Raw genomic sequence first — 22,966 nt, forward strand, 5'->3', positions numbered from 1 at the left:
AAAAAAAAAGAAAAAAGAAAAATGCTACAATAGCTGAGAGGGTTTAGAGTAAATGGGGTTTGGAGAGGGTCAGGTATTTTCCACAGCCAGACCAGAGTGGGTGTTGTCACTTTAACTGTGGTGTCCTGGCTGAAGACCAAAACTTAATTGTTGGTAACCCTTCCTTTTTTTTTTTTTTTTTTTTTTTCCGAGACAGAGTCTCACTCCGTCCCCCAGGCTGGAGTGCAGTGGTATGATCTCAGCTCACTGAAACCTCCGCCTGCCAGGTTCAAGCAATTCTCCTGCCTGAGCCTCCTGAGTAGCTGGGACTACAGGCACATACCACCATACCTGACTACTTTTTGTATTTTTAGTAGAGATGGGGTTTCACCTTGTTGGTCAGGCTGGTCTCGAACTCCTGACCTCGTGAGCAACCCACCTCGACCTCCCAAAGTGTTGGGATTACAGGCGTGAGCCACCGCACCTGGCCTGACCCTTCCTTTTCTGCTAGCCACTGTTATGTACAGCGGGTTCACAAAAAAGTTCATTAATGTCCTTAAGAAGTCAGATGGGATGGCTCTGGTGGCTCAGTGCCCACAGACCAGCAAAAGACAGAATGTCCAGGCTGTACTGTAGGTGGCTGGCACCCCATTTTCTTGGTCACTTCCTGGAAGCCACACTGTGTGTATCTGTATTCTGTTTCTTTTTAAAATTATCCTATTTTACTAATTTATGAATTTAAAATGTTTGTAGGTACATAGTAGGTATATATATATTTATGGGGTACATGAGATGTTTTGATACAGACATGCAATGTGAAATAAGCACATCATGGAGAATGGGGTATCCATCCCTTCGAGCATTTATCCTTTGTGTTAGGAACAATCCAATTACATTATTTTAAAATGTACAATGAAGTCATTATTGCCTATAGTCACCCCATTGTGTTATCAAATAGTAGGGGTTATTCATTATTTCTAACTAGCTTTTTTTTGTCACCATTAACCATCCTCATCACCTCCCCTACCATCCCACAACACTTCTCAGTCTCTGGTAACCATCCTTCTACTCTCTATCTTCCTGAGTTCAGTTGTTTTGATTTTTAGATCCCACAAATAAGTGAGAACATGTGATGTTTGTCTTTCTGTGTCTGGCTTATTTCACTTAACATAATGACCTCCAGTTCTATCCATGTTGTTGCAAATGACAGGATGTCATTCTTTTTTATGGCTGAATAGTACTCTGCGGTGTAGATGTTCCACATTTTCTTTATCCATTCATCTATTGATGGACACTTAGGTTGCTTCCATAGCTTAGCTATTGTAAACAGTGGAGCAGCAAATATGGGAGTGTAAATATATTTTTGATGTACTTATTTCCTTTCTTTGGTGTATATAACCAGCAGTGGGATTGCTGGGTCATATGGTAGCCTGGATTCTGTTTCTTATTTGCCAGTGGATGTTTTAAAGTATACATCCTATTGCCCTGGGTCAACTGTCTCAAGGACATCCCCTCAGTCTTCTTCATTTTTACATATATGTTCATTATTTCTAAAAATGTTAAAATTATAGAAAAGTATAAAAAAGAAAATAAAAATTATGTTTTCCAACAACTCAGAAATAGTCACTTTTAACACTTTGATATATATTTGTCATAGATCTGTGGTATGTATTTGAGTGCGTATAAATTTCATTCTGTTTAAATTATTTTTTTTCCCAGTCAACAGTAAGCCATAAATATTTTACATCTTTTGTGTCAATTTGATTTCACCACAGTATTTAAATACTTGTCTGGAACTTCATTGTATACCATGATTTTTAATAAATACTCCACTTTTGTTGACTATTTTGATTGTTTCTAGGCTTTGATTATTATCAACTATGCTTCTATAATGTCCTTATACACATATTTGGGGGCACATATTTGATTTTGGCTTGGTGTATATCATAGAAATGGATTTTCTGGTGGGGCTCGGTGGTTTACGGCTATAATCCCAGCACTTTGGGAGGCCAAGGGGGGGGCAGATCATGAGGTCAGGAGTTCAAGACCATCCTGACCAATATGGTGAAACCCCATCTCTACTAAAAAATACAAAAATTAGCCGGGTGCGGTGGCACGCACCTGTAATTCCAGCTACTCAGGAGGCTGAGGCAGGAGAATCGCTTGAACCGGGGAGGCGGAGATTGCAGTGAGCTGAGATCGTGCCACTGCACTCTAGCCTGGGCGACAGAGTGAGATTCCATTTAAAAAAAAAACAAAAAAAAATGGTTTTCTGGGCCAAAGGATATGCATACAAGGCTTTTGCTTCGTGTTTGTGATGTTGACCTCTGGACATGTGATACCAGTAAATAGTAGTAGTATGTAAGTTATTTTCCACCTCTTTCAGAAAAACCATTTTGTTATCTATTGGTATCTTTGGTAATTATTCTCAAAGACTTTTAATGTTGTCTATAGTGTTTTTCATGTATTGAGTGCAAACAGCAGGAAATAGAAAATGAAGAATCAGCTAAGAGCCTTGTTTGTTTGCTTGTTTGGTTTGGTTTGGTTTTCTTTATGGTTTTATTGTAAATATGTCTGGAAAAATCTAATTAAATGGAATGAGCTTGACTCATGAGGAGGCCCCTTTCATTTTCCTGAAGTGAATTAATGGAGCACCCATTAGTTATTATTTCAGAAGCACACCAAGAACTGACCGCACTTCTCAGTGTCACCAAACTATTCTTATCTGTCAAAGTTTCATTTCACATACTTCTATAAGGTCTAGGTATACCCTGATGGTGTTTGTGATGTCCTATATTACTCTTGATCTACTTTTGAACTATAAAACAAAGGAAAAATTGGAGGTCCAGAGCTTAGGATTTGGATATTACCTCTACTACTCACAGCAGAGCAAGTAACTTAGCCTGGTGGAACTTCATTTTTCTTTCTTTCTTTCTTTTTAAGACAAGAGTCTTCCTCTGTCACCCAGGCTGGAGTGTAGTGGCACAATCTCGACTCACTGCAACCTCCGCCTCCTAGGTTCAAACAATTCTCCTGCCTCAGCCTCCAGAGTAGCTGGGGCTACAGGTGCGCGCCAACACGCACAGCTAATTTTTTGTATTTTTAGTAGAGATAGGGTTTTGCCATGTTGGCCAGGCTGGTCTCAAACTCCTGACCTCAGGTGATCCACCTGCCTTAGCCTCCCAAAGTGCTGGGATTACAGGCGTGAGCCACCATGCCCGGCCCACTGTTTTTCGTTTTTTTTTTTTTTTTTTTTTATGATAACAAACTTAAAGTCATCTCATAGGAATAGAAAATAGCTTTTTAGTAGAAGCTCTTGGAATTTAAATTGAGACTGAATGGAAAGATGAAAGAAAGTAAATTTATTAACATTTAATGAGAAACTTCAATGAACTAGGCGTAGTACCAAATGGTTTTATATTTTTAAGCTTCATTTATTCCTCTCAAAACACCTGGGAAGGAAGTATTTTGCCATTTTACAGCTGTTGAAACTGAGCCTCAAAAAGACTAAGTAACTTGTCTCAGCCACACATGTGGCTGAGCCAGTATTTGAACCGAGGTCTGTTTGCAGACAGAACCTGGGCTTTTTCACACCTGCAAACTGGAAACATTAATTGGTTCTTAAGATCATCATAGATGTGATAAAACCTGGGACAGAAATTAGTCAAGACTAGTTGCATCTGCCTTTTCCTGTGGTGGGTAGGAAAAGGAGGAGTATAATGATTTCCTCAGGCATGAAGGTTGATGATGAGAAAAGTGTATACTCTCTAATCTGATGTCATAATTCATATTGTGGAGAAATTATCATCTGGATAAGTGTAGGGTCTCTGATCTCATTTTAGATGTTGTACATTCAATGGCTATTTTCATTTTGGCCCATGTACTCTCTTTGCTCTTATGAGCACTATTTTTATCCCAATCTAATCCTGTATGTTTGTGTTTCTACAAAGATTAGTTTCTAAATGTTATGAATAATTTGCTTCTGAAACACCATTGCTCAGTGACTATGAAATCCTTCTCATTACCAAAATCCTTCTATGCCAACTTCTTCAAGAAATTTGATCATCTTTAGATGAATTGTTAATGAAAATTAAAGCTATAGCCAGCAACACGGGTATCTTTGGGCTAATGGCCAACCAACAGGCCATCTGTGTGAAAGAAAACAGGCTAACAATTTTGGACTCTGGTCTCTTGGGGCTACATTGAGCATTGACCTCACCGGTGCTCACTGAAATTAATTGCCCTTCAGGTTGTATTTTTCTCATCACGGAAACCTTCTTTTCCCAATTCAAACCATGTGGGTTAAAATGAGAAAACAAAAGCCAAAACGGCTCCCCACACCCAAAAGCTCCTTCTGTCAGAGATCCCAGTAGCCCCAGGAGAGCTGTTAGAAGTCTGAGAAGGATTGGTCATCATCGCATACCATACATAGGTGGAGGGCTTGTTATTCTCAGTTTCCCGCCTATGAGAGGATACCCCTATTGTTTCTGAAAATGCTGACCGGGACCCACACTTCCAACAAAAATTCCTCTACCCCTACAGCAGCAGCAAAAGCAGCAGCAGAAGCAACAGCAACAGATAAGTGTTTTGATGAATTGCGAGATGGGTAGGGCTTGAGTGCCCCCAGCCCTGCTGATACCAAATGCCTTTAAGATGCAGCCTTTCCCATCCTAATCTACAAAGGAAACAGGAAAAAGGAACTTAAAACTCCCTGTGCTCAGACAGAAATGAGACTGTTACAGCCTGCTTCTGTGCTGTTCCTTCTTGTCTCTAACTTGTAAACAAGACGTAGTAGGACGATGCGAATGGAAAGTCACAAACCGCTGGGTTTTTGAAAGGATCCTTGGGACCTCATGCACATCTGTGGAAACTGGATGGAGAGATTTGGGGAAGCATGGACTCTTTAGCCAGCTTAGTTCTCTATGGAGTCAGCTTGCTCCTTTCTGGTAAGGTTTGGCTTTATTTTTATAAAATTAGTATTTTTAAAAACAGTGACTTCTGGTGGTCTCCCCAAATCTCATCAGTGCTGATTAACAAGGGGTGGCTGTAGCAAAGGCACCATTTCTCTGTGAGTCTCCAGTCAATATGTGTGGAAGGATTGAAATGCAAAGTCTCTGTGGCATGAACTGATTTTGTTAGAGTTTGTCTTCTGGGTGATTGGCCCCTGTGTTATAAACTCTTTGAGGACCGATTAAATCATCTTATTTGAAGAGATCTCCTTACTATCATGCATTATTTTCCTGCTCCTCATTCTGGAGTGTTTTTCTTACTGATTTTTTAAAGAACAAACCGGTTTTACCTGCTTTAAAGAAAATCTTCAGTAAAAAATGAAATTCATGCTGAGAAATACAGGGGCCCTTTAGGCAGTGTATAGATTGTCACTGTTTTAAAGAGAACAAAAATGCTTTTCTGTGAAAAGATTTTATATATACATCCTATTTTAAGCAAATTAATGAAATTGTAGCCTTTTTTTTTTTCTTTCTTGTAGTTAGGGTCGGGGAGATTGGGGCTATTATAATTTTGTTTTAGTTTTAAAATGTTTGCCACCTAGTAATTCATAAAGGGTTTACTGGCCCAATGAAGCAAAAATTTAGGCAGTTACCAAGATCGTTAACACAGGAGAGTATAGAAGCCTGTTGTAGAGTGGAGGAATGGTTGGCCAGTATGTTTGGATTTAGTGTGTTTATTGCTCAGATACTCCAGATAGTGGTGTGCCTCTGTAGCTCACTCAGCCTATGTGACATAGGCAGAAGGCAGTATCCAAACCTGAACTACAGATCCCAAATACATTATCATTGTCATCAGTCTCTTTTCTTCTGTTTGAAAACATTCTAATTATAATGAAAATTGAATTGATATTGGAGATAAATTTGGGAAAATTCACTAAACTTTATGGATATAGGCTATATTAATAGAATTTGATTCAAGTATACATAAGTATCTGCTATATTTTCTAGATGTTTAAAATATTTTAAATGTTCAAAAAACAATCCAATTAAATAACAGAGTTGAATACAATTTGTTTTATAGCTCTCAACCAACATATTGAGAATTTAATAATATTTTTAAAAGTAAGAATGTGTAACACAAGTTGCTAAAAATTAAAGATTTTAGGTGGCTTCAGTATTTATATGGAAATTGTTTAAATAATGTTGACTTCTCCAATAATATGTACCTTTAAATAATTACCATTCCATTTTGATTTTCTTTTTTTGATTTTGATTTTCTTTTTTTTTTTTTTTGATTTTGATTTTCTTTTTTTCTGAGTGCCATTATTTACCAGTGACATGAAATCTGAAACTGATTCTATACCAGGGATTATAGTGATGTGAAGCCCAGATGTCTAGAGTTTCTCTGAGGTACTTTGTAGGTTAAGTAATACACACACAAGTTTTCATTCACTTTTTTACCCCTAAAGCAACTATGTTATAGCACTGTGCAATACAGGCTTAGAAGAATTGTCATCAAACAAAAAGGTCATGTGGCCAAAATAGTTGCTCCATGTCTAGACCTTAGATCCTTGAAAAAAAACAACACTGCCTTTAAAAGGGAGAGGACCAAGGGAGGAAGTAGGTCATATTCTTGTTAGGAAGGGTGACACTAGCAAGGTTAGTTTCTGAGGTAGGTCTGTTGTCTTGATTGTAACTTGCATTCCTAGTCTAAGCTTCCATGAGCCTCACTGCTCGAGGCTTGGTAATTGCAACGAGAAGAATCCAGCTAGATCATGTCCACAGCCATAGGAGCGCATTCGTCTAGTCAAACTCCTGGTAGACTACAGCAGTGGAGCAAGGCGCTTATGGCTTATAGGTTTATCTCTCCAGTCCAGTGGGTTGTTTCTCATTTCTTTTTTCTGAACCCACAGACTGAAGAAAGAAATGCCACTTTTTTTCAGTGAAGGTGGCTCTGGATGGCAGAGTTGCTGGCCCATAAAATGGCTGCAGGAGGTGTGTAGGTCTCAGAAGCTCCTCACAAATATTCCTAGATTCTGTTGCTTTCCTTTCTGACTTGAAAATCATTGCTAACTTCAGGTTTCAAACATTTCTATTATATTAGCTTTTCCCTACTCTCCTATCCTCATCAAACCAGGCTGCTCTCTTTAAAGAGTTGTATACGTAGAAAACTAACAAAAAAATCACTGATTTATCATAGTATCTTCTATATGATCAACACTGATCTAATAGGAAGTCTCTAGTCTCATACCTTCATACCCCTTTTACTGTGTCACTTGACTTTTTTTTTTTTTTTCTTTTGAGGTGGAGTCTCGCTCTGTCGCTCAGGCTAGAGTATAGTGGAGCGATCTCGGCTCACTGCAACCTCTGCCTCCCAGGTTCAAGCGATTCTGTGCCTCGGCCTCTCAAGTAGCTGGGATTACAGGCACCTGCCACCACCATGCCCAGCTAATTTGTTGTATTTTTAATAGAGACGGGGTTTCACCATGTTGGCCAGGCTGGTCTTGAACTCTTGACCCCAAGTGATCCGCCCGCCTCGGCCTCTCAAAATGCTGGGATTACAAGCATGAGCCACCACGCCCGGCCTTGTCACTTGACATTTTAAATAACAACTGGATTCAGAGATAGCAGACATCTTGTCTGGAGTGGCAGAGGAAATAGTTGTAAGGTCAGGGAAGTGCTCCCAGATGAAACCTCCTTGTTAGGGCTGGTCTCGGAAGGCTAGTGTCAGGTCTGAGTAATCAAGGGTGGAGGTCTGGAAGCTGGGATCAGAGACACCCTTTGGAATTATTCTCAGAAGGAGCTTGCTTTTTTCACAGATGCTCCCTTCCAAGCATTGTGTTCATTGTTAGGTCTCAGCATTTCCCTTTCAGCCCTGCCCTGGGAGAGCTTCCTGGAAGAGCATAGTTCTTCCAAGGCGTCTCTCTAGGAGGGAAGGAGTCTTCCAAATTCATCTCAAAAGACTATGTGATGTTCTCTGGGGATTTAAGTGGGTGGGCTCTAAATTCTTCTGAAATTATCAGTTTGCCTCCTGAGCCTCTATCTCCCCAAAAGATATCTGTGTGATTGTATCACCTGCTTATTCTCTGTAGATGGCTTACTGGTGAGTTCACAGAATCAGGATTTAAATAGAGTATTCTAGGCTGGAAGGGTGGAAAACCAAAACAAAAAGATACTGTTTCAGAATAGACAAATGTCAAGTTCTGTGTTTGGGTTTAAGAAATAAATTATGTATATTTAATGTGGGAGAGACCCGGTTTGTTGAAAGTTCTTGTGAATGACACCTAGGTTTTGGGGATACACAAAACTCATGGAAGCCAACATATGCTCTGCTTGCTAAAAAGGTAATGTATAAACTGTAATGTGTTGCATTAGCAGAAATATAAAGTCCAAATCAGAAATGGTAATCACTTCACTTAAATCTACTGCTTAGAGCACATCCATGAAACACCAAAGACCTGAGAAATTTAACAGCAAACATAGCAGGCAAACTGAAGGAGGAAACATGGATTACGAAGTCAAAGCCCAAATTGGATAGCCATAAGCAAGTTATTTAATTTCTCTAAGCCACATTTTTCTCATCTTTTACGGATGAAATACCCATTTCCAGGGTTGTGATGAGAATCAAATGTGATAATGCCTGTGAAATGCTTAGCCAGTAAGAATGCTCTTAATAAATGAAGCTTGGAACCAGACGCGGTGGCTCATGCCTGTAATTCAGCACTTCGGGAGGCCGAGGCAGGTGGATCATGAGGTCAAGAGATCAAGACCATCCTGGCCAACGTGGTGAAACCCCATCTCTACTAAAATACAAAAATTAGCTAGGTGTGGTGTTGTGCACCTGTAGTCCCAGCTCCTCAGGAGGCTGAGGCAGGAGAATAGCTTGAACCCAGAAGGTGCAGGTTGCAGTGAACTGAGATCACGCCACTGCACTCCAGGCTGGTGACAGAGCGAGACTCCATCTCGATAAAATAAAATAATAAATGAAGCTAGTGTAATTAAAAGAGAAGTATTACCATGAGAACTACTGTGCTAGTCAAGACTGATCTGATCTGCCCCAGGATGTAGGAGAATCATTAACATTCATAGATGCTGTCTCCTACAAAACCGCAGCATAATCCAATCTCTCAAATTTTGTGCTGGCCAATTCCTACTTAATAAACCCAAACACTTTGCCAACTACCCATCTACCATCCCCTCACTTATCCATTTATCCCTGTTTGTATCTTGTCTGCTTCAAGCAGGCCCATCTCCACAATCTACACATTCTTTCCTCTTGGCTCTTGTTCATGCTGTTCCATCCATTTAGAAATGACATCTTTCATATCTACTCCGCAAACACAACTCAACTCAATTTGCCTGGGCCAACTCTTCCTCCTGATATTCTTCCCCTAAGTTTAGGCTCCTTTACCATGCAGATTGTGTCTTTGAGCTTTGGGCAGCCAGATTTAGCCCAGTTAGCCTCTAAATCTCTCACAACAGATATTATTTCTTTTCTCATTAGTACATGTATTTAATATTTAGTAATTTTTGTTGAATGGAGTTTTATGGTCACAGTAAGAAAATGTTGGTACTTCACAGCAGACCTGAAAGGAAAAGAGAGCATTGTAGAAAGGATCTCAATAACATTGAAATAATAATATTACATTGGGCCAGGCACGTTGGCTCACACCTGTAATCCTAGCACTTTGCGAGGCCGAGATGGGCGGATCACGAGGTCAGGAGTTTGAGACCAGCCTGACCAACATGGTGAAACCCCTTCTCTACTAAATATACAAGAGTTAGCTGGGCGTGGTGGCGTGTGCCTGTAATCCCAGCTACTCAGAAGGCTGAGACAGGAAAATAGCTTGAACCCAGGAGGCGGAGGTTGCAGTGAGCCAAGATTGTGCCACTGCACTCCAGCCTGAGTGACAGAGCAAGATTCCATCTCAAAAATAAATAAATAAATAAATAAATATTAGGTTGGTGAAAAGTAGTGGCAAAAACTACAATTACTTTTGTACCAACTTAATAGATCAATTTTATATATCTTGTAAATGATACTCTCAAAAGTTTAGCTTATATTAAACGTTTGATGTAAATAAAGTTGAAAGAAAGTTTCTTCTGTTAGGCGTGAAACATAAAAGATATACTCATAAAAGTGGGTCTAACCAAGGCCTTACTTAAGATATGAGGTATTGTACGATTGTTGAATATTATGTATAACATATGCATATTTTCTATTCAATAGATATTTATTGAGTTATTGCATGCCAGTTATTCATTCATTCATTCACTCATCTATCCTTTCAACAAAAACAAAGACTTATTGAGGGTTTCCTTTGAGCCATGTACTATCCTGGAAACTAGGAATATAAATAAGGATGAATCATTTTTTCCCCTTGCTAAGCTCACGTTTTAGTGGGAAAAATGAATATAAGCAGATGAATTGTAACATGTTGTGATAAATGATTTAATAGAGATATTACAACAAATAAAGGTGTTTACAAAATCTGAGCTTTTCAAGGGCCATAAAAGCTTTTATTGGGTCCAATCATACAAAATGAAATTGCAATATCTGAATTGAGCATAAAGGTCTGGTGCAGTGACTCACACCTGTAAGTAAATCCTAGCATTTTGGGAGACTGAGGCAGACGAATCACTTGAGCCCAGGAATTTCAGATCAGCCTGGGAAACATGGCAAAACCCCATGTCTCTACAAAAAATACAAAAATTAGCCTGGCATGGTGGCACATGCATGTAGTCCCAGTTGCTCAGGAGGCTGAGGTGGGAGGATTGCTGGAGCCTGGGAGGTCAAAGCTGCAGTGAGCCATGATCATACCAATTCCCTCCAGCCTAGGCAACAGAGCGAGACCCTGTCTCAAAAAAACAAACGAAACCAAATTGAATATAAATATTTAATTAAATGTATAAAAATATGGAATGTCAACTAAAGAAAATGAGTGATATTTTGAAAACAACTTGTAGGTTGATTTTTCTCTCTTTGCAAGAACTCCTAAATAGTTGTGAATATTGCCAAAAGTTATGTCCAGTTATAGTTATCGGTTGCTCATAGCCAAATGATTTTAAAACCAAGATAAAAAGGAAAAGGGAAGAAAGGACTTCCCATTAGAGGGAACAACCTATACAAAGGGGGTGCGTATAAAATAGTAGGGCAGGCTTGAGGGAGCTGAGTGAAGCTGTAATATAGGATGAAGGTAGAGAATTAAAGTTGGGGTCAGATCACGAAGGGCCTCACAGGCCATTTTAAGTAGCTTGTAACTCATTCTGTACATGTTGAAATTTAGCAGTGTGTTTGTTCCATCATGTCATAAATCAGATTTAAGTCTTGAAAAATTCACTCTAATAATAGTTTTCAGAATGGATTAACATGGTAGAGACCATAGGCTGGGACCAACTTGGCCTCCTAACATTCCAGGCAAGAGGACTGTGAGGATAACAGGGGTTTGAGAGAGGGTTAGGGGGTGAAACTGCAGGAATTAGTGATTGGTTGCATATGGAAGGTTGAGAGGGAGGGAGGAGAATAAGTCATTGCTCCAGCATTCTGATTTGGATAATGGTGGTGCCATTCAGTGTGCTGGGAAACATGGCAGAAGGAATTGGCTGGAGATGGGCTGGGATAGGCAAATAATTATTTTGTTCATGTTGATTTTGAGGCTACATGTAAAGGAAGGATTTTTTGTTTTGTTTTGTTTTGTTTTGTTTTTTGAGATGGAGTCTTGTTCTGTTGCCCAGGCTGGAGTGCAGTGGCACAATCTCAGCTCACTGCAAGTTCCGCCTCCCAGGTTCAAGTGATTCTTCTGCCTCAGCCTCCTGAGTAGCTGGGATTACAGGCACCTGCCACTGCACCCGGCTAATTTTTGTGTTTTTAGTAGAGACGGGGTTTCACCATCTTGGTCAGGCCTGTCTTGAACTCCTGACCTCATGATCCACCTGCCTTGGCCTCCCAAAGTGCTGGGATTACAGGCATGAGCCACCACGCCTGGCAGTAAAGGAATATATTTGTCAAAATTTGGCTCTCCAGATCTGAAGCTCAGAGGAAGGGGACTGGGCAAGAGATTGAGATGTAGAAATCTTTGGTATATGGTAAGTGAAGCCACGGGCATGGATATATTTCAAGATTGAAATGAAGAGATGAGAAAGAGCATATACCCAAAAATTTGATGAAGGAGAAACAGGTAAGGATCTGACAGGAGAAGCAAAACCAATGACCTTCCTATCCTGGGACTTTAGAGAATTGCTGCTGTACAGCCACGGAAAGAAATTTTTTTTTTTTTTAGATGGAATTTCTCTCTGTCACCCAGGCTGGAGTGCAGTGGCGTGATCTCGGCTCACTGCAAGCTCTGCCTCCCGGATTCACACCATTCTCCTGCCTCAGCCTAAGCCTACCACGTAGCTGGGACTACAGGCGCACACCACCACGCCTGGCTATATTTTTTTGTATTTTTGTAGAGACAGGGTTTCACTGTGTTAGCCAGGATGGTCTTGATCTCCTGACCTCGTGATCTGCCCGCCTCGGCCTCCCAAAGTTCTGGGATTACAGGTGTGAGCCACTGCGCCCGGCTGGAAAGAGAGTTTTAAGAAGAAGACTGTAAGATGGGGGCAGCCGAGTGATAGCCTCCAGGCCTGGCAGGGGAGCACCAGCCTGCAGGTGTGTTATTTTACAGAGAGCCAGCTGCACCAGCAGCATCACCAAACCAGAGCTGGAAGGGAGCAACTGGCTTCACTCCTGGCTTTCAGGAAAGGGAATGTCTAAAGTTGCCTCCCTTATTTTTGGAATTTTGAACTGATAACCCTATTCTTACCCATCTGGCCAGACAATTCCTTAACTCGCATTACACGTGCAGAATGAGTTTTAGATCTAGCTATGACCGCTTCCCCCAGCCCCACCCCATTGCCCCCTGTTGTTCCTTCAGGAATCTGATCATCCTTCCCAAAGGCTGCAGGAGCAGGTGTGAAGACGTGGTTGTGCCAGATGGGCAGAGTCCTGACACTTTTCAACACATCTGCTGATGAGAGGGAGTGCATACCCATTGCTTGGTGGTTTCATGTCTCATGTGGTATGGGTGTGACAAAGAGAGGGAGAACATTTGGACTAGCCAAAGGAGCCAGTCAGGCATGGGGTTGAGGGGCATCGTGGGTAGCTGCCATTTGCTCTCTGCTTGTCACAGCCCCTTGCCCAGGGCTTGACCAGTGAGGTGTATGTGCTGGTCACACCCATCTCAGCAGATCTGTCAGCTTTCCCGCTTTTGTTAAAGGGTGATATCATGCTTCCTGGGGGGAGCACTGGAAGACAATGCTCAGCCACTTTCCTCCAGATACAATAGGCGGAGTCAGGAAGGCAGTATTGACATTGCTGGGGCTGGGGAGGCACTCACTGCTCTGTGGCCATCAGATGGTGAACCAGCTTAACCTTGGCACACAGGGCCTGGGCTGTGCAAGGCGTCTGGCTGCAGAGCCAAAAGGGACTCCACCCTGGGGACAGGAGTGCTTTAGACATCTGGGAATCTGGGATGGGCTTCAAATTCTGATCCCTGTGTCAGAAACAACCACAAAACAATAAGAGTACCAGTAATAACAAAAACGACTACCCTGGGTTGAATACCTCTATGTGCCAAGTGTTAAATATGATTTTTAATATTTCACAACAACTTTGCACAATAGGTATTATTATTTGTTTTTTTAATAGACAGGGAAACCAAGGTTCACAAAGGTTACGTGATGGTTTAAGGTTAAAATATAGTGACTGGCCAGGTGTGGTGGCTCATGCTTGTAATCCCAGCACTTTCGGAGGCCGAGGCAAGCAGATGGCTTGAGCCCAGGAGTTCAAGACCAGCCTGGGCAATATAGGGAGACCCATCTCTACAAATAATAAAAATATTGGCTGGGTATGGTGGCACACACCTGTGGTCCCAGCAACCCAGGAGGCTGAGATAGATGGATCGCTTTAGCTGGGGTTTTGAGGCTGCATGAATGTTGTGATCATGCCGCTGCATTCCAGCCTGGGCGACATAGTGAGACCCCATCTTAAAAAATAACAACAGCAAAACAACAGAAAACGACAACGGCGGCCATCCGTTATTTTGGATGCCTCACATGCCAGACTTTCAAGAACTGCCATGCTTTCCCTCTAGGTGATTCTGATGGGTCTGCTAATCACCGGTCACAGAATGTGCCAGCCAACAAACAACAGCAGTTGGTTCAAACAGAAGATGCACAACCCAGCAGGGCCAGTTAGACTCTTTCCCTGGGAACTTATGAACACTTTGAAAGCAAAAGGCTCTCTTTCTTCACTGTATCCCTGGAGCTACCAACTTCACTGACCACTTGGAATAAGCTCATCTTTAGTACGAGAGAATGAGGCCAATAACAAAACATGGAACCAAGACAGGCACTCTGATAGCATTTGAGCCCTGGGTCCGAGGATTTTCAAAACCTCAGCCCTGCCTCTTCCAGATCTGTGAGCCAGTTTCTTTCATTTGTTCGAGCTATTTTGAGTTAGCTTCTGTCCCTTGGAAGTGAATCATCCTGACTGACTGCATGTCTCAGTAGGAAATGATGGAAACAAGAGTTACAGTGAAAAATGACCTGAAGCAAATCCTGGGCTCTTTAAAACACTTCACTGTGCTGCCTTCCAACTAGTGTTTCATCGTCACCTCAGGCTAGTTCCTAGAAAATGAAGCTAACAGCATTTCTTCATGTGGTTTTGGGGAAGACTTTTAAAAAAATAACTTAAAAATACTTAGTGCTGGCGCATAGTTAGCACTCGGTAAAAATCAGGTGTTATTAAGGTTTGTTTATAAATGAAACTGATGTCTCATATGTTACCTTATGCTAGTCCTTTCAAAGCACATTTTCATCCACGAGGGCAGACAACTCATATTCCACGCAGATGAGGCTCCTGGCTTCCCTTGGTGCCCTAAGCCTGGCCTTATAGTGGGGACAAGGCGAGAGAGGCTTAGACCTGTGGGTTCTTGGGCTTCTGTAGAAATGTGGAGAGTCGAGTGGGGAGATTCTTTTCTGTTGCTCAACCAGATTGGGCTCCCAACTTTTTTCTTGGCAGCCCCCAGTTTCCTCTCATTTCTGGGTCTTGACTGATCACAGGCTCTAGGATGATTTGCCATTTGAAGGTTCCCACCTCATTTATCCCAAACCTATTGATTCCTATTTCTTGACAATTTTTTTACTTCAAGTGGAATCTGCCTCACTTGTGACTAAGCTTGTTGGATTTTTGGACCCATCCTGGTGTCTGTGTGCACGTGCATATGTGTGTGTGTGTGTGTGCATGTGGGTGTGCATGCACATGTGTGAGACAGAGAAATAGCGCTGCCCCCATTTCAGCACATCTTTCCTCTAATTCCACCTGCCTTTAGTCTCAATTCTACTTTGTGTCCAATACCCCTTGCATCTGGAAAGTATATTATAATCTTCTGGGGTTGATTTAAACATCCACCTGTTCATCATTGCTCCCACTTCAGAATCAAAGAAGAGGGTGGTGGTGGTGGTCGTCGTTGCTTGTGGTCAGCAGCTTTTCAGGAGACAGTCTTTGCCTACCTCACCAGCCTCTCGTGGTTCTCAGTCCCACATACTATGATGGAAGTGTACTCAAGTCATACCAGGCTCTTTGCAATTTCCAAACATTCATGTTCAAGCATTTGTGCCTTTGTGTATGCTGTTTCCTCTTTCCAGCATGCCCTTGTCACCTCTTCTTCACCTGCTTTACTTATTCATGGTTAGAGGTTTAGCTCAGGGGTTATATCTTCTAAGAAGTCTTATTTAACCTCCTTGCATGGATTAGGGCCCTGCCTTAGCCTGAGGTAAAAACATGGCCTGAAGGCCATGGCATATGTGCAGGTGGATTATGTGGGATAATGATCCCAGCATGCAAGAGTGAGGGACTAGGGGAATGAAACTCTACAAGGATGCATTATCAAGCTGTCTGCAGCTGCAGAAGCCTGGTGCTCCAGACTTTCTGAGGAGCCTTATGAAATGACACTTAGAGCTTCATCTGCGAATGGGGCCAGGCGCGGTGGCTCACACCTGTAATCCGAGCACTTTGGGAGGGCAAGGCGGGCAGATCATGAGGTCAGGAGATCGAGACCATCCTGGCTAACACAGTGAAACTCCATCTCTACTAAAAATACAAAAAATTTAGCCGGGCATGGTGGCGGGCGCCTGTAGTCCCAGCTACTCGGGAGGCTGAGGCTGGAGAATGACATGAACCTGGGAGGTGGAGCTTGCAGTGAGCCGAGATTGTGCCATTGCCCTCCAGTCTGGGCGACAGAGCAAGACTCCGTCAAAAAAAAAAAAAAAAAAACTTCATCTGAGAATGAAAAGGGGAGGCACTCATCTATTACTATTCCCTTTCTTTGTTTAAGGGTTATGTAGATCTAAGAACCTAGCAGGTTTCCACAGGTGAGGAAGTAAGATATACTTGACTGGGTTCTACGTGAGCTACTTTGAGACTGCACCTGCTCAAAGATCAGAAGTGGCCCTTGCAGCCAGAGCAAAAGCTGGGATGAGTAGAATTTGCATTGGTGCCTAAGAGGTTTCGGATACAGACACCTTGATACTTGCCTTTGTCCACTTAGAAAGTTTAATTACAATTTACAGTTTACTGGTTGGTTTTGGCCACTGGGCTATGAACTGTGTTTGGCATTTCAATATTTCCAGTACCTGACATGATATACTAGCTGACAAAGAAATGCTTTAATAAATAGCTTTGCTGGCCAGGTGCTGTGGCTCACGCCTATAATCCCAGCACTTTGGGAGGCTGAGGCAAGCAGATCACCTGAGGTCAGGAGTTCAAGACCAGCCTGACCAACATGGCAAAACCCCATCTCTACTAAAAATACAAAAAAATTAGCAGGGCACGGTGGTGCGTGCTGTAGTCCCAGCTACTTGGGAGGCTGAAGCAGGAGAATCACTTGAACCCAGAAGGCAGAGGTTGCAGTGAGCCAAGATTGTGGCATTGCACTCCAGCCTGGGCAAGAGTGAAACTCCATCTCAATATAAATAAATAAATAAATAAAATAGCTTTGCTTTGTATTAAATGTTCTCAAGTCAGGGTCACCTTAAGTGTATTGGTATATACTACTGCTGGCCTGCAAGATGGTTTGTATATATATTTCATAAATAAAAATTCTATCTTATAAAATATAATTTTATTTTATACATATATTTTATTTAAAATATACCATATTATTCTTATTTTATAAATATATACAATATATTTTTATTCATAAATATAAATTTGTAAAATAAAATATACTTTGGGAGGCTGAGGTGAGTGGATCAACAGAGGTCAGGAGTTCAAGACCAGCCTGACCAGCATGGCGAAACCCCATCTCTACCAAAAAGACAAAAAAATTAGCCAGGCATGGTTGTGCATGCTTGTAGTCCTAGCTACTTGGGACTACAAAGTATAAAAAAATTTTATTTATAAATATATTTATAAACATATGTATCTATTTTTGTGTCTATAAATAAACATATTTTGCATATTATATACAATATGCAAATTATTTGCATATACAAGCATATTTGCATATGTTTATAGATATATGTACATATGTGTGCATATGTATCATCAGTCATGTGATTTCATGATTAGTCCTCGTTAATATGAGGATAAGAAAAAAATGAGTTAAAGATAATGATTGATAGAAAAATTGCACAGGTGGTATGTAGATTCAGTAAGAATCACAAAAGTGATCCATGAATGAATGCAGTTTGGGAGACACTGCTATAATCAGATGAGTTAACCACTCGAATCCTGTCCTTTTTAGAACTGTGTATGTGCTTGTGTGTCCAAATAAATAACATAAAAGCAATTTGGGCGTGGAATTAATACTATCCTAGTGACATAAAGTGAAACAGTTTCATGGTGATCTACCTGTCTCAAAGGACCATCTTGGATTCTAATTTTGTTTCTCCCAGGAAACCTGGAAAGTAGATATTTGTTAATAAAATTATAGACAAGACCTTGGGCACAGTGGGCTTCCCTCACAGAAGGCCCAGCAGTCAGTCAGCTAAGCAGTAGGCAATGCTCATCAGTGGAGAAATGGTTGGTCAGTTCTACTTATTCATTCAAGCTAGCATCTACTGGACCCTTTTTATGTATAGGAATCTGCTAGGCATTGGAGTTCCAAAGATAGTTAAGAGAGGGACTTGAACTCAAGCAGTTGCAGTCTAGTGGGTGAGAAACCCTGCCTTAATAAAGGGAGATGGAAGCATGGAAACTGGAGTGAGCAATTCTGAGAGAAAACGGGGATCTCACCAGGAGGGTGACATTTGAGAAGGGAGAAAAGGATTATGGAAGATCAGTAGTGGAAGTGAGGAGGGGGTACATTTTAGTCAGAGGGGAAAGCTGAAAATTTGGGATAAAAAGTTTAAGAGACTTTTATGCAGTGGTTCTTTGTGGCTACACTATGGGTATATTGAAGAAGGTGGCAGGGATTAAAAGTGGGAAGATGGGTTGGAGAAAAGGTAATTTGGTTTGAGATTAACCAAGTGGTCAGGGACAGAGACACTTATAGGAGCCTTTAGGGTATAGGATGAAGCTGTGTGAGATAGTGAGACGTGTCTGGAGATAAGAGGAAGACAACAGGGTAGGTCTGGGAACCTACATCTAGGGGTGATATGGGTAGAGGAAGAGGAGACTGACTATCCTGAAAGGATGAGCCAAGGAAGGAGGAGCTTCAACTATATCAAAAATTGGAGGAAAGAGGCCGGGAGCAGTGGCTCACGCCTGTAATCCCAGCACTTTGGGAGGCCAAGGCAGGCGGATCATGAGGTCAGGAGCTCGAGACCATCCTGGCTAATACAGGGAAACCCTGTCTCTACTAAAAATACAAAACATTAGCCGGGTGTGGTGGCACATGCCTGTAGTCCCAGCTACCTGGGAAACTGAGGCAGGAGAATTGCTTGAACCTGGGAGGCGGAGGTTGCAGTGAGCCGGGATGGTGCCACTGCACTCCAACCTGGGTGACAGAGAGAGACTCTGTCTCAAAAAAAAAAAAAAAAAAAAAAATTGGAGGAAAGAGCAGGCTAGGAAGAGACACTAGAGAATTGGCAGCTAGGTGCTATTGCAAAGCATTTTTAGTGAATGGACAGGGCTTGGGCTTAGGAGAAAGTGGCAAGTAAGGAGGGAGATGGGGTGGGTAAGCATAGATTCCTTTCTGAGAGATTTCGCACATCCTGGTAGGTTTCTATTTCCATGTGCTTTTCTGTAAGCTTAATTATAGGGTGAGCTGCTAAAATGGGTTAGGTCCTTCTCTCTGCCATCATAGGCTCAAGGTACTAAAAGGATATGCAGGGGTGTAAAGAGAATACGGAAAGAGCTCTTCCATCACAGTTACTTTCCTTCCCCTGCATGTGGTCCCTAAATCACCTGAATTAGGGAATATTTTAGTTTCGTAAATACACTGTAATGAGGGTAGGTGTTTTCATGGAGAGTCCACACACTGTTACCTAGAATAACAGAATACTGGAACTGTCAGAGACATAAAAGATTATCTAGCCCAGTGTTTCTGAAATCTCTTAACAGAATACCAATTCCAGGAGACTTGTATAATCTTTGTTGTTTTTGAGTATCACATGGAGCTAATGTTCTATATTTTGAAAAATTCTGGTTCAGTTCAACCTGCTCATTTTACAGATGATGACATGGAGGCCCAGAGAGGTCAACATTTTGTTCAGATTCAGTCAACTCACTAGAGGTTAAATTTCTTCACTTTATTTATTTATTTTTTGAGACAGTCTCTCTCTTGCCCAGGCAAAAGTGCAATGGCATGATTTTGGCTTACTGCAATCTCCGCCTCTCAGGTTCAAGTGATTCTCCTGCCTCACCCTCCTGAGTAATTGGGATTACAGGTGCCCACCACCATGCCCGGCTAATTTTTTTTATTTTTAGTAGAGACGGGGTTTCACCATGTTGGTCAGGCTGGTCTCAAACTCCTGACCTCAGTTGATCCACCCTCCTTGGCCTCCCAAAGGGCTGGGTGGGTGGCATGAGCCACTGCACCTGGTGAATTTCCTCACTTTAAAAGAGCATGGAAGGCAATGTAAATTACAGCTTAATGCACATAGTGTAATCAGACAATCTGAGCTCGCATCCCAGCCTTACTACTGTATTGGTTAGTTGTTGCCATGTAACAAACTACTCCTAAAACTCAGTGGCTAAACCAACATTTATGATTACTCCCGTGTTTTTGGCTCATTCAAGGTTCAGCTGATCTATGCTTGACGCAGCTGAGTAACTCTGCTTCAGATTGCAGCAGCTGGGGTAGCTCTGCTTCTTGCTGCAGGTATGCAAGTTGCCTGGATGACTCTGCACACATCTTTCTTGGATCAGCGGATCACTCAGGGCATGTTTTACTGGTGATGTGGGAAACACGAGAGGGCTAAGTAGAAACAAGTAAACAAGTGGGGCTTCTTAAGGCCTTGGCTCAGAACTAGCATGTTGCCACTCCCAAAGTGATGTGCCCAAAGTCAAGGGACAGGAAATACACTCTGCCCACAACGAGGCCAAAGCAGGAATGTGGAAGCAAGGAAGGTCGAAGAGTTGGAGCCAATAATTCAACCTATTATAACAACTACTAGCTTCGTACGGTGGTGCAGCTCACTCAGCTTCATCTGTAAAATATGCAGCCTGATAGTACCTACCTCACGGGTTTTTTTGGAGGGGGGAACAAGTAATTCAGATAGTAAACCATTTAGAACAATGCTTAAATTTAGAAAACACAAAGTAAATATTAGTACTGTCACTAATTTTATCCATCTGACCATCAACTCCTGTGCATATGGGGTCTCTACCACCAGAGTGGCTATAGGAGGGTTAGGGTTGACTTCGGAAACTGGCCTAGTGTCAGCTGATTCTCTTCCAGCAGAAGGGCTTGAAGGAGTGACCTTCGGAACCGTCCCCAGTCACTCATTTATAAATCCCTTTTATCCTCTCTCATAAGTGCATCATAGCCACAAACTCAAGACCCAACCAGCATGGGCTTGCATTGTGTTGCCTGGTCTCCCCAACCCCCTGGGCCCTGTGTATCTCACACTCAGAGTCAGCGGTGCTTTTCACACAAACCATCTGCCAAGAGATGTGGAGCTAGAGCCAGAAACACACAACAGCTGCAGAAGCTCAGCCACATTCAGAAGCCTGTAGTAATCGCCTAACAGGCTTGGATACAGCTCTGACTACTGAGTAACTCTAGAGTATGGAAGCCCATCAGTAAGTATAATTGCAGCATGAGTAATACATGAGTTCTGCCAGCTGCTTCTGGAATCAGACAAAAGCCAGTGCTGTTGCCAGCCAGGAAAAAATCACCTTTAACTGCATCACTGTCTTCTTTTTCAGGCTAGGAGAGCCAGTGACTCAGACTAGCTTCTATTAGAGGCTCCCTTTTCCTCTCCTAGAGATCTTTCTGACGAAACTCATGGCTTATAACCCCTACCAAGCCCATCTTTTTACCTTATGCCCAGGCAGTTGAGAACACAGACTCTGGTGCCAGATAAATCTGGGTTGGAGCCCCATCCAACGATGTGACAGCTGTGTGACCTTGGGCAGGTTGTTTCACCTTTCTGTAGCATGAAGATAACAATATTACCCTTCAATGAGTGTTACATGACGCGAAGCACATCAAATGCTTAGCAAAATAAAGGTTTATAACAAATATTCAATATAATATTAACTATCTTTTTTTTTTTTTTTATCTCCCTGTGCTACTAGGGTAATTGCTCCTAAGAGTACCCTGCCTCCAAGAATCTGTATAAATGTTATTCCATTCCATTCCACCTCTCTCAACACATCTCATTTCTTCCCAACTCTTTCTATTCTATACATATTTTTTGAGCTTCTACTCTGTGCCCAACACAGAGATCCGGCCACTGCACTCCAGCCTGGGCGACAGACCGAGACTCCGTCTCAAAAAGACAAAAGTCTAATTTCAGTTAGTGGAGCCTGATTGATTACCCTAGACTAGAGCAATTTCTCTCTGGTCTATGCTGTATTGCCCTGTATTTCTATGGAAACTTTATTGCAGTCTGAGTTGCACAGTCATTTTTATATACAGTCTATCCTCATCATTTACAGATTCTGTATCTGTGAATTTGTCTACTGGCTAGAATTTGTAACCTCAAAAGCACTTTCCCAGTTATTTGAACACATGCACAGAGTCCCTGGATAAACACATTCCCAGCTGAAGCAGAATTTCTGCTCAGCCCTCATACTATAAACAAGTCTCCTTTTTGTGATATATTTAGTGCATTAGTTTTTACATTTCTGTGCTCTTTATTGCAACTTTCACCATTTACAATGGTCCCCAAGTCTAATGCTAAAGTGCCGTCTACTTGTCTACTTCTTAAACATCCCAAAGCTGTGATGTGCCTTAGGAGAAAACCTATGTGTTAGATAAGCTTTGTTCAGGCAGGAGTGCCTCTGGCTATGAGTTCAATGTTAATGATTATCAGCCATGGAGATCAAATGGTTTGTCTTTACACCAAGACACACATAAAGCAGGGTTATGTATTAATGTGTTGACGAAAATGTCGTGACCAGAAGCTTGTAGTCACCCTAACCTTGTATTCATGGTTTACAGAACATAAGTACCATGAATAACAAGAATCTACTGCATGTCTAGCTGTGACCCCAACAAAAGCCTCCTTAGCTGCAAGTTTCTGTTTTTCTCTGTTTATATCTGCTGAAATTAGACTTTTGTCTTTTTGAGACGGAGTCTGGGTCTGTCGTCCAGGCTGGAGTGCAGTGGCCGGATCTCGGCTCACTGCAAGCTCCACCTCCCGGGTTCGCGCCATTCTCCTGCCTCAGCCTCCCGAGTAGCTGGGACTACAGGTGCCCGCCACCTCGCCCGGCTAGTTTTTTTGTATTTTTTAGTAGAGACGGGGTTTCACCGGGTTAGCCAGGATGGTCTTGATCTCCTGACCTCGCGATCCGCCCGTCTCGGCCTCCCAAAGTGCTGGGATTACAGGCTTGAGCCACCGTGTCCGGCCTGAAAATTAGACTTTTTTTTTTTTTTTTTTTT

At 42.0% G+C, this 22,966-nt stretch overlaps 1 protein-coding gene across 4 annotated transcripts in view; it reads left to right on the forward strand.

The window, feature by feature from the left end:
• The first annotated feature begins 4,423 nt into the window (after positions 1 to 4,423).
• Positions 4,424 to 22,966, forward strand: part of TEK (TEK receptor tyrosine kinase) — a 125,137-nt gene continuing 106,594 nt past the window's right edge. For 2 of the 4 annotated variants that reach the window (XM_017869329.1, XM_017869331.1), the window contains exon 1: positions 4,424 to 4,925. In XM_017869329.1, the coding sequence (XP_017724818.1) occupies positions 4,874 to 4,925 (52 nt within the window). In that variant the 5' untranslated portion in view covers positions 4,424 to 4,873. The remainder of the gene's footprint in view (positions 4,926 to 22,966) is intronic. The other 2 variants (XM_017869330.1, XM_017869332.1) reach the window with 1 other exon arrangement.

This window comes from Rhinopithecus bieti, unplaced genomic scaffold (genome assembly GCF_001698545.2).
Source record: "Rhinopithecus bieti isolate Rb0 unplaced genomic scaffold, ASM169854v2 scaffold_2572, whole genome shotgun sequence".
NCBI lineage: Eukaryota > Metazoa > Chordata > Mammalia > Primates > Cercopithecidae > Rhinopithecus > Rhinopithecus bieti.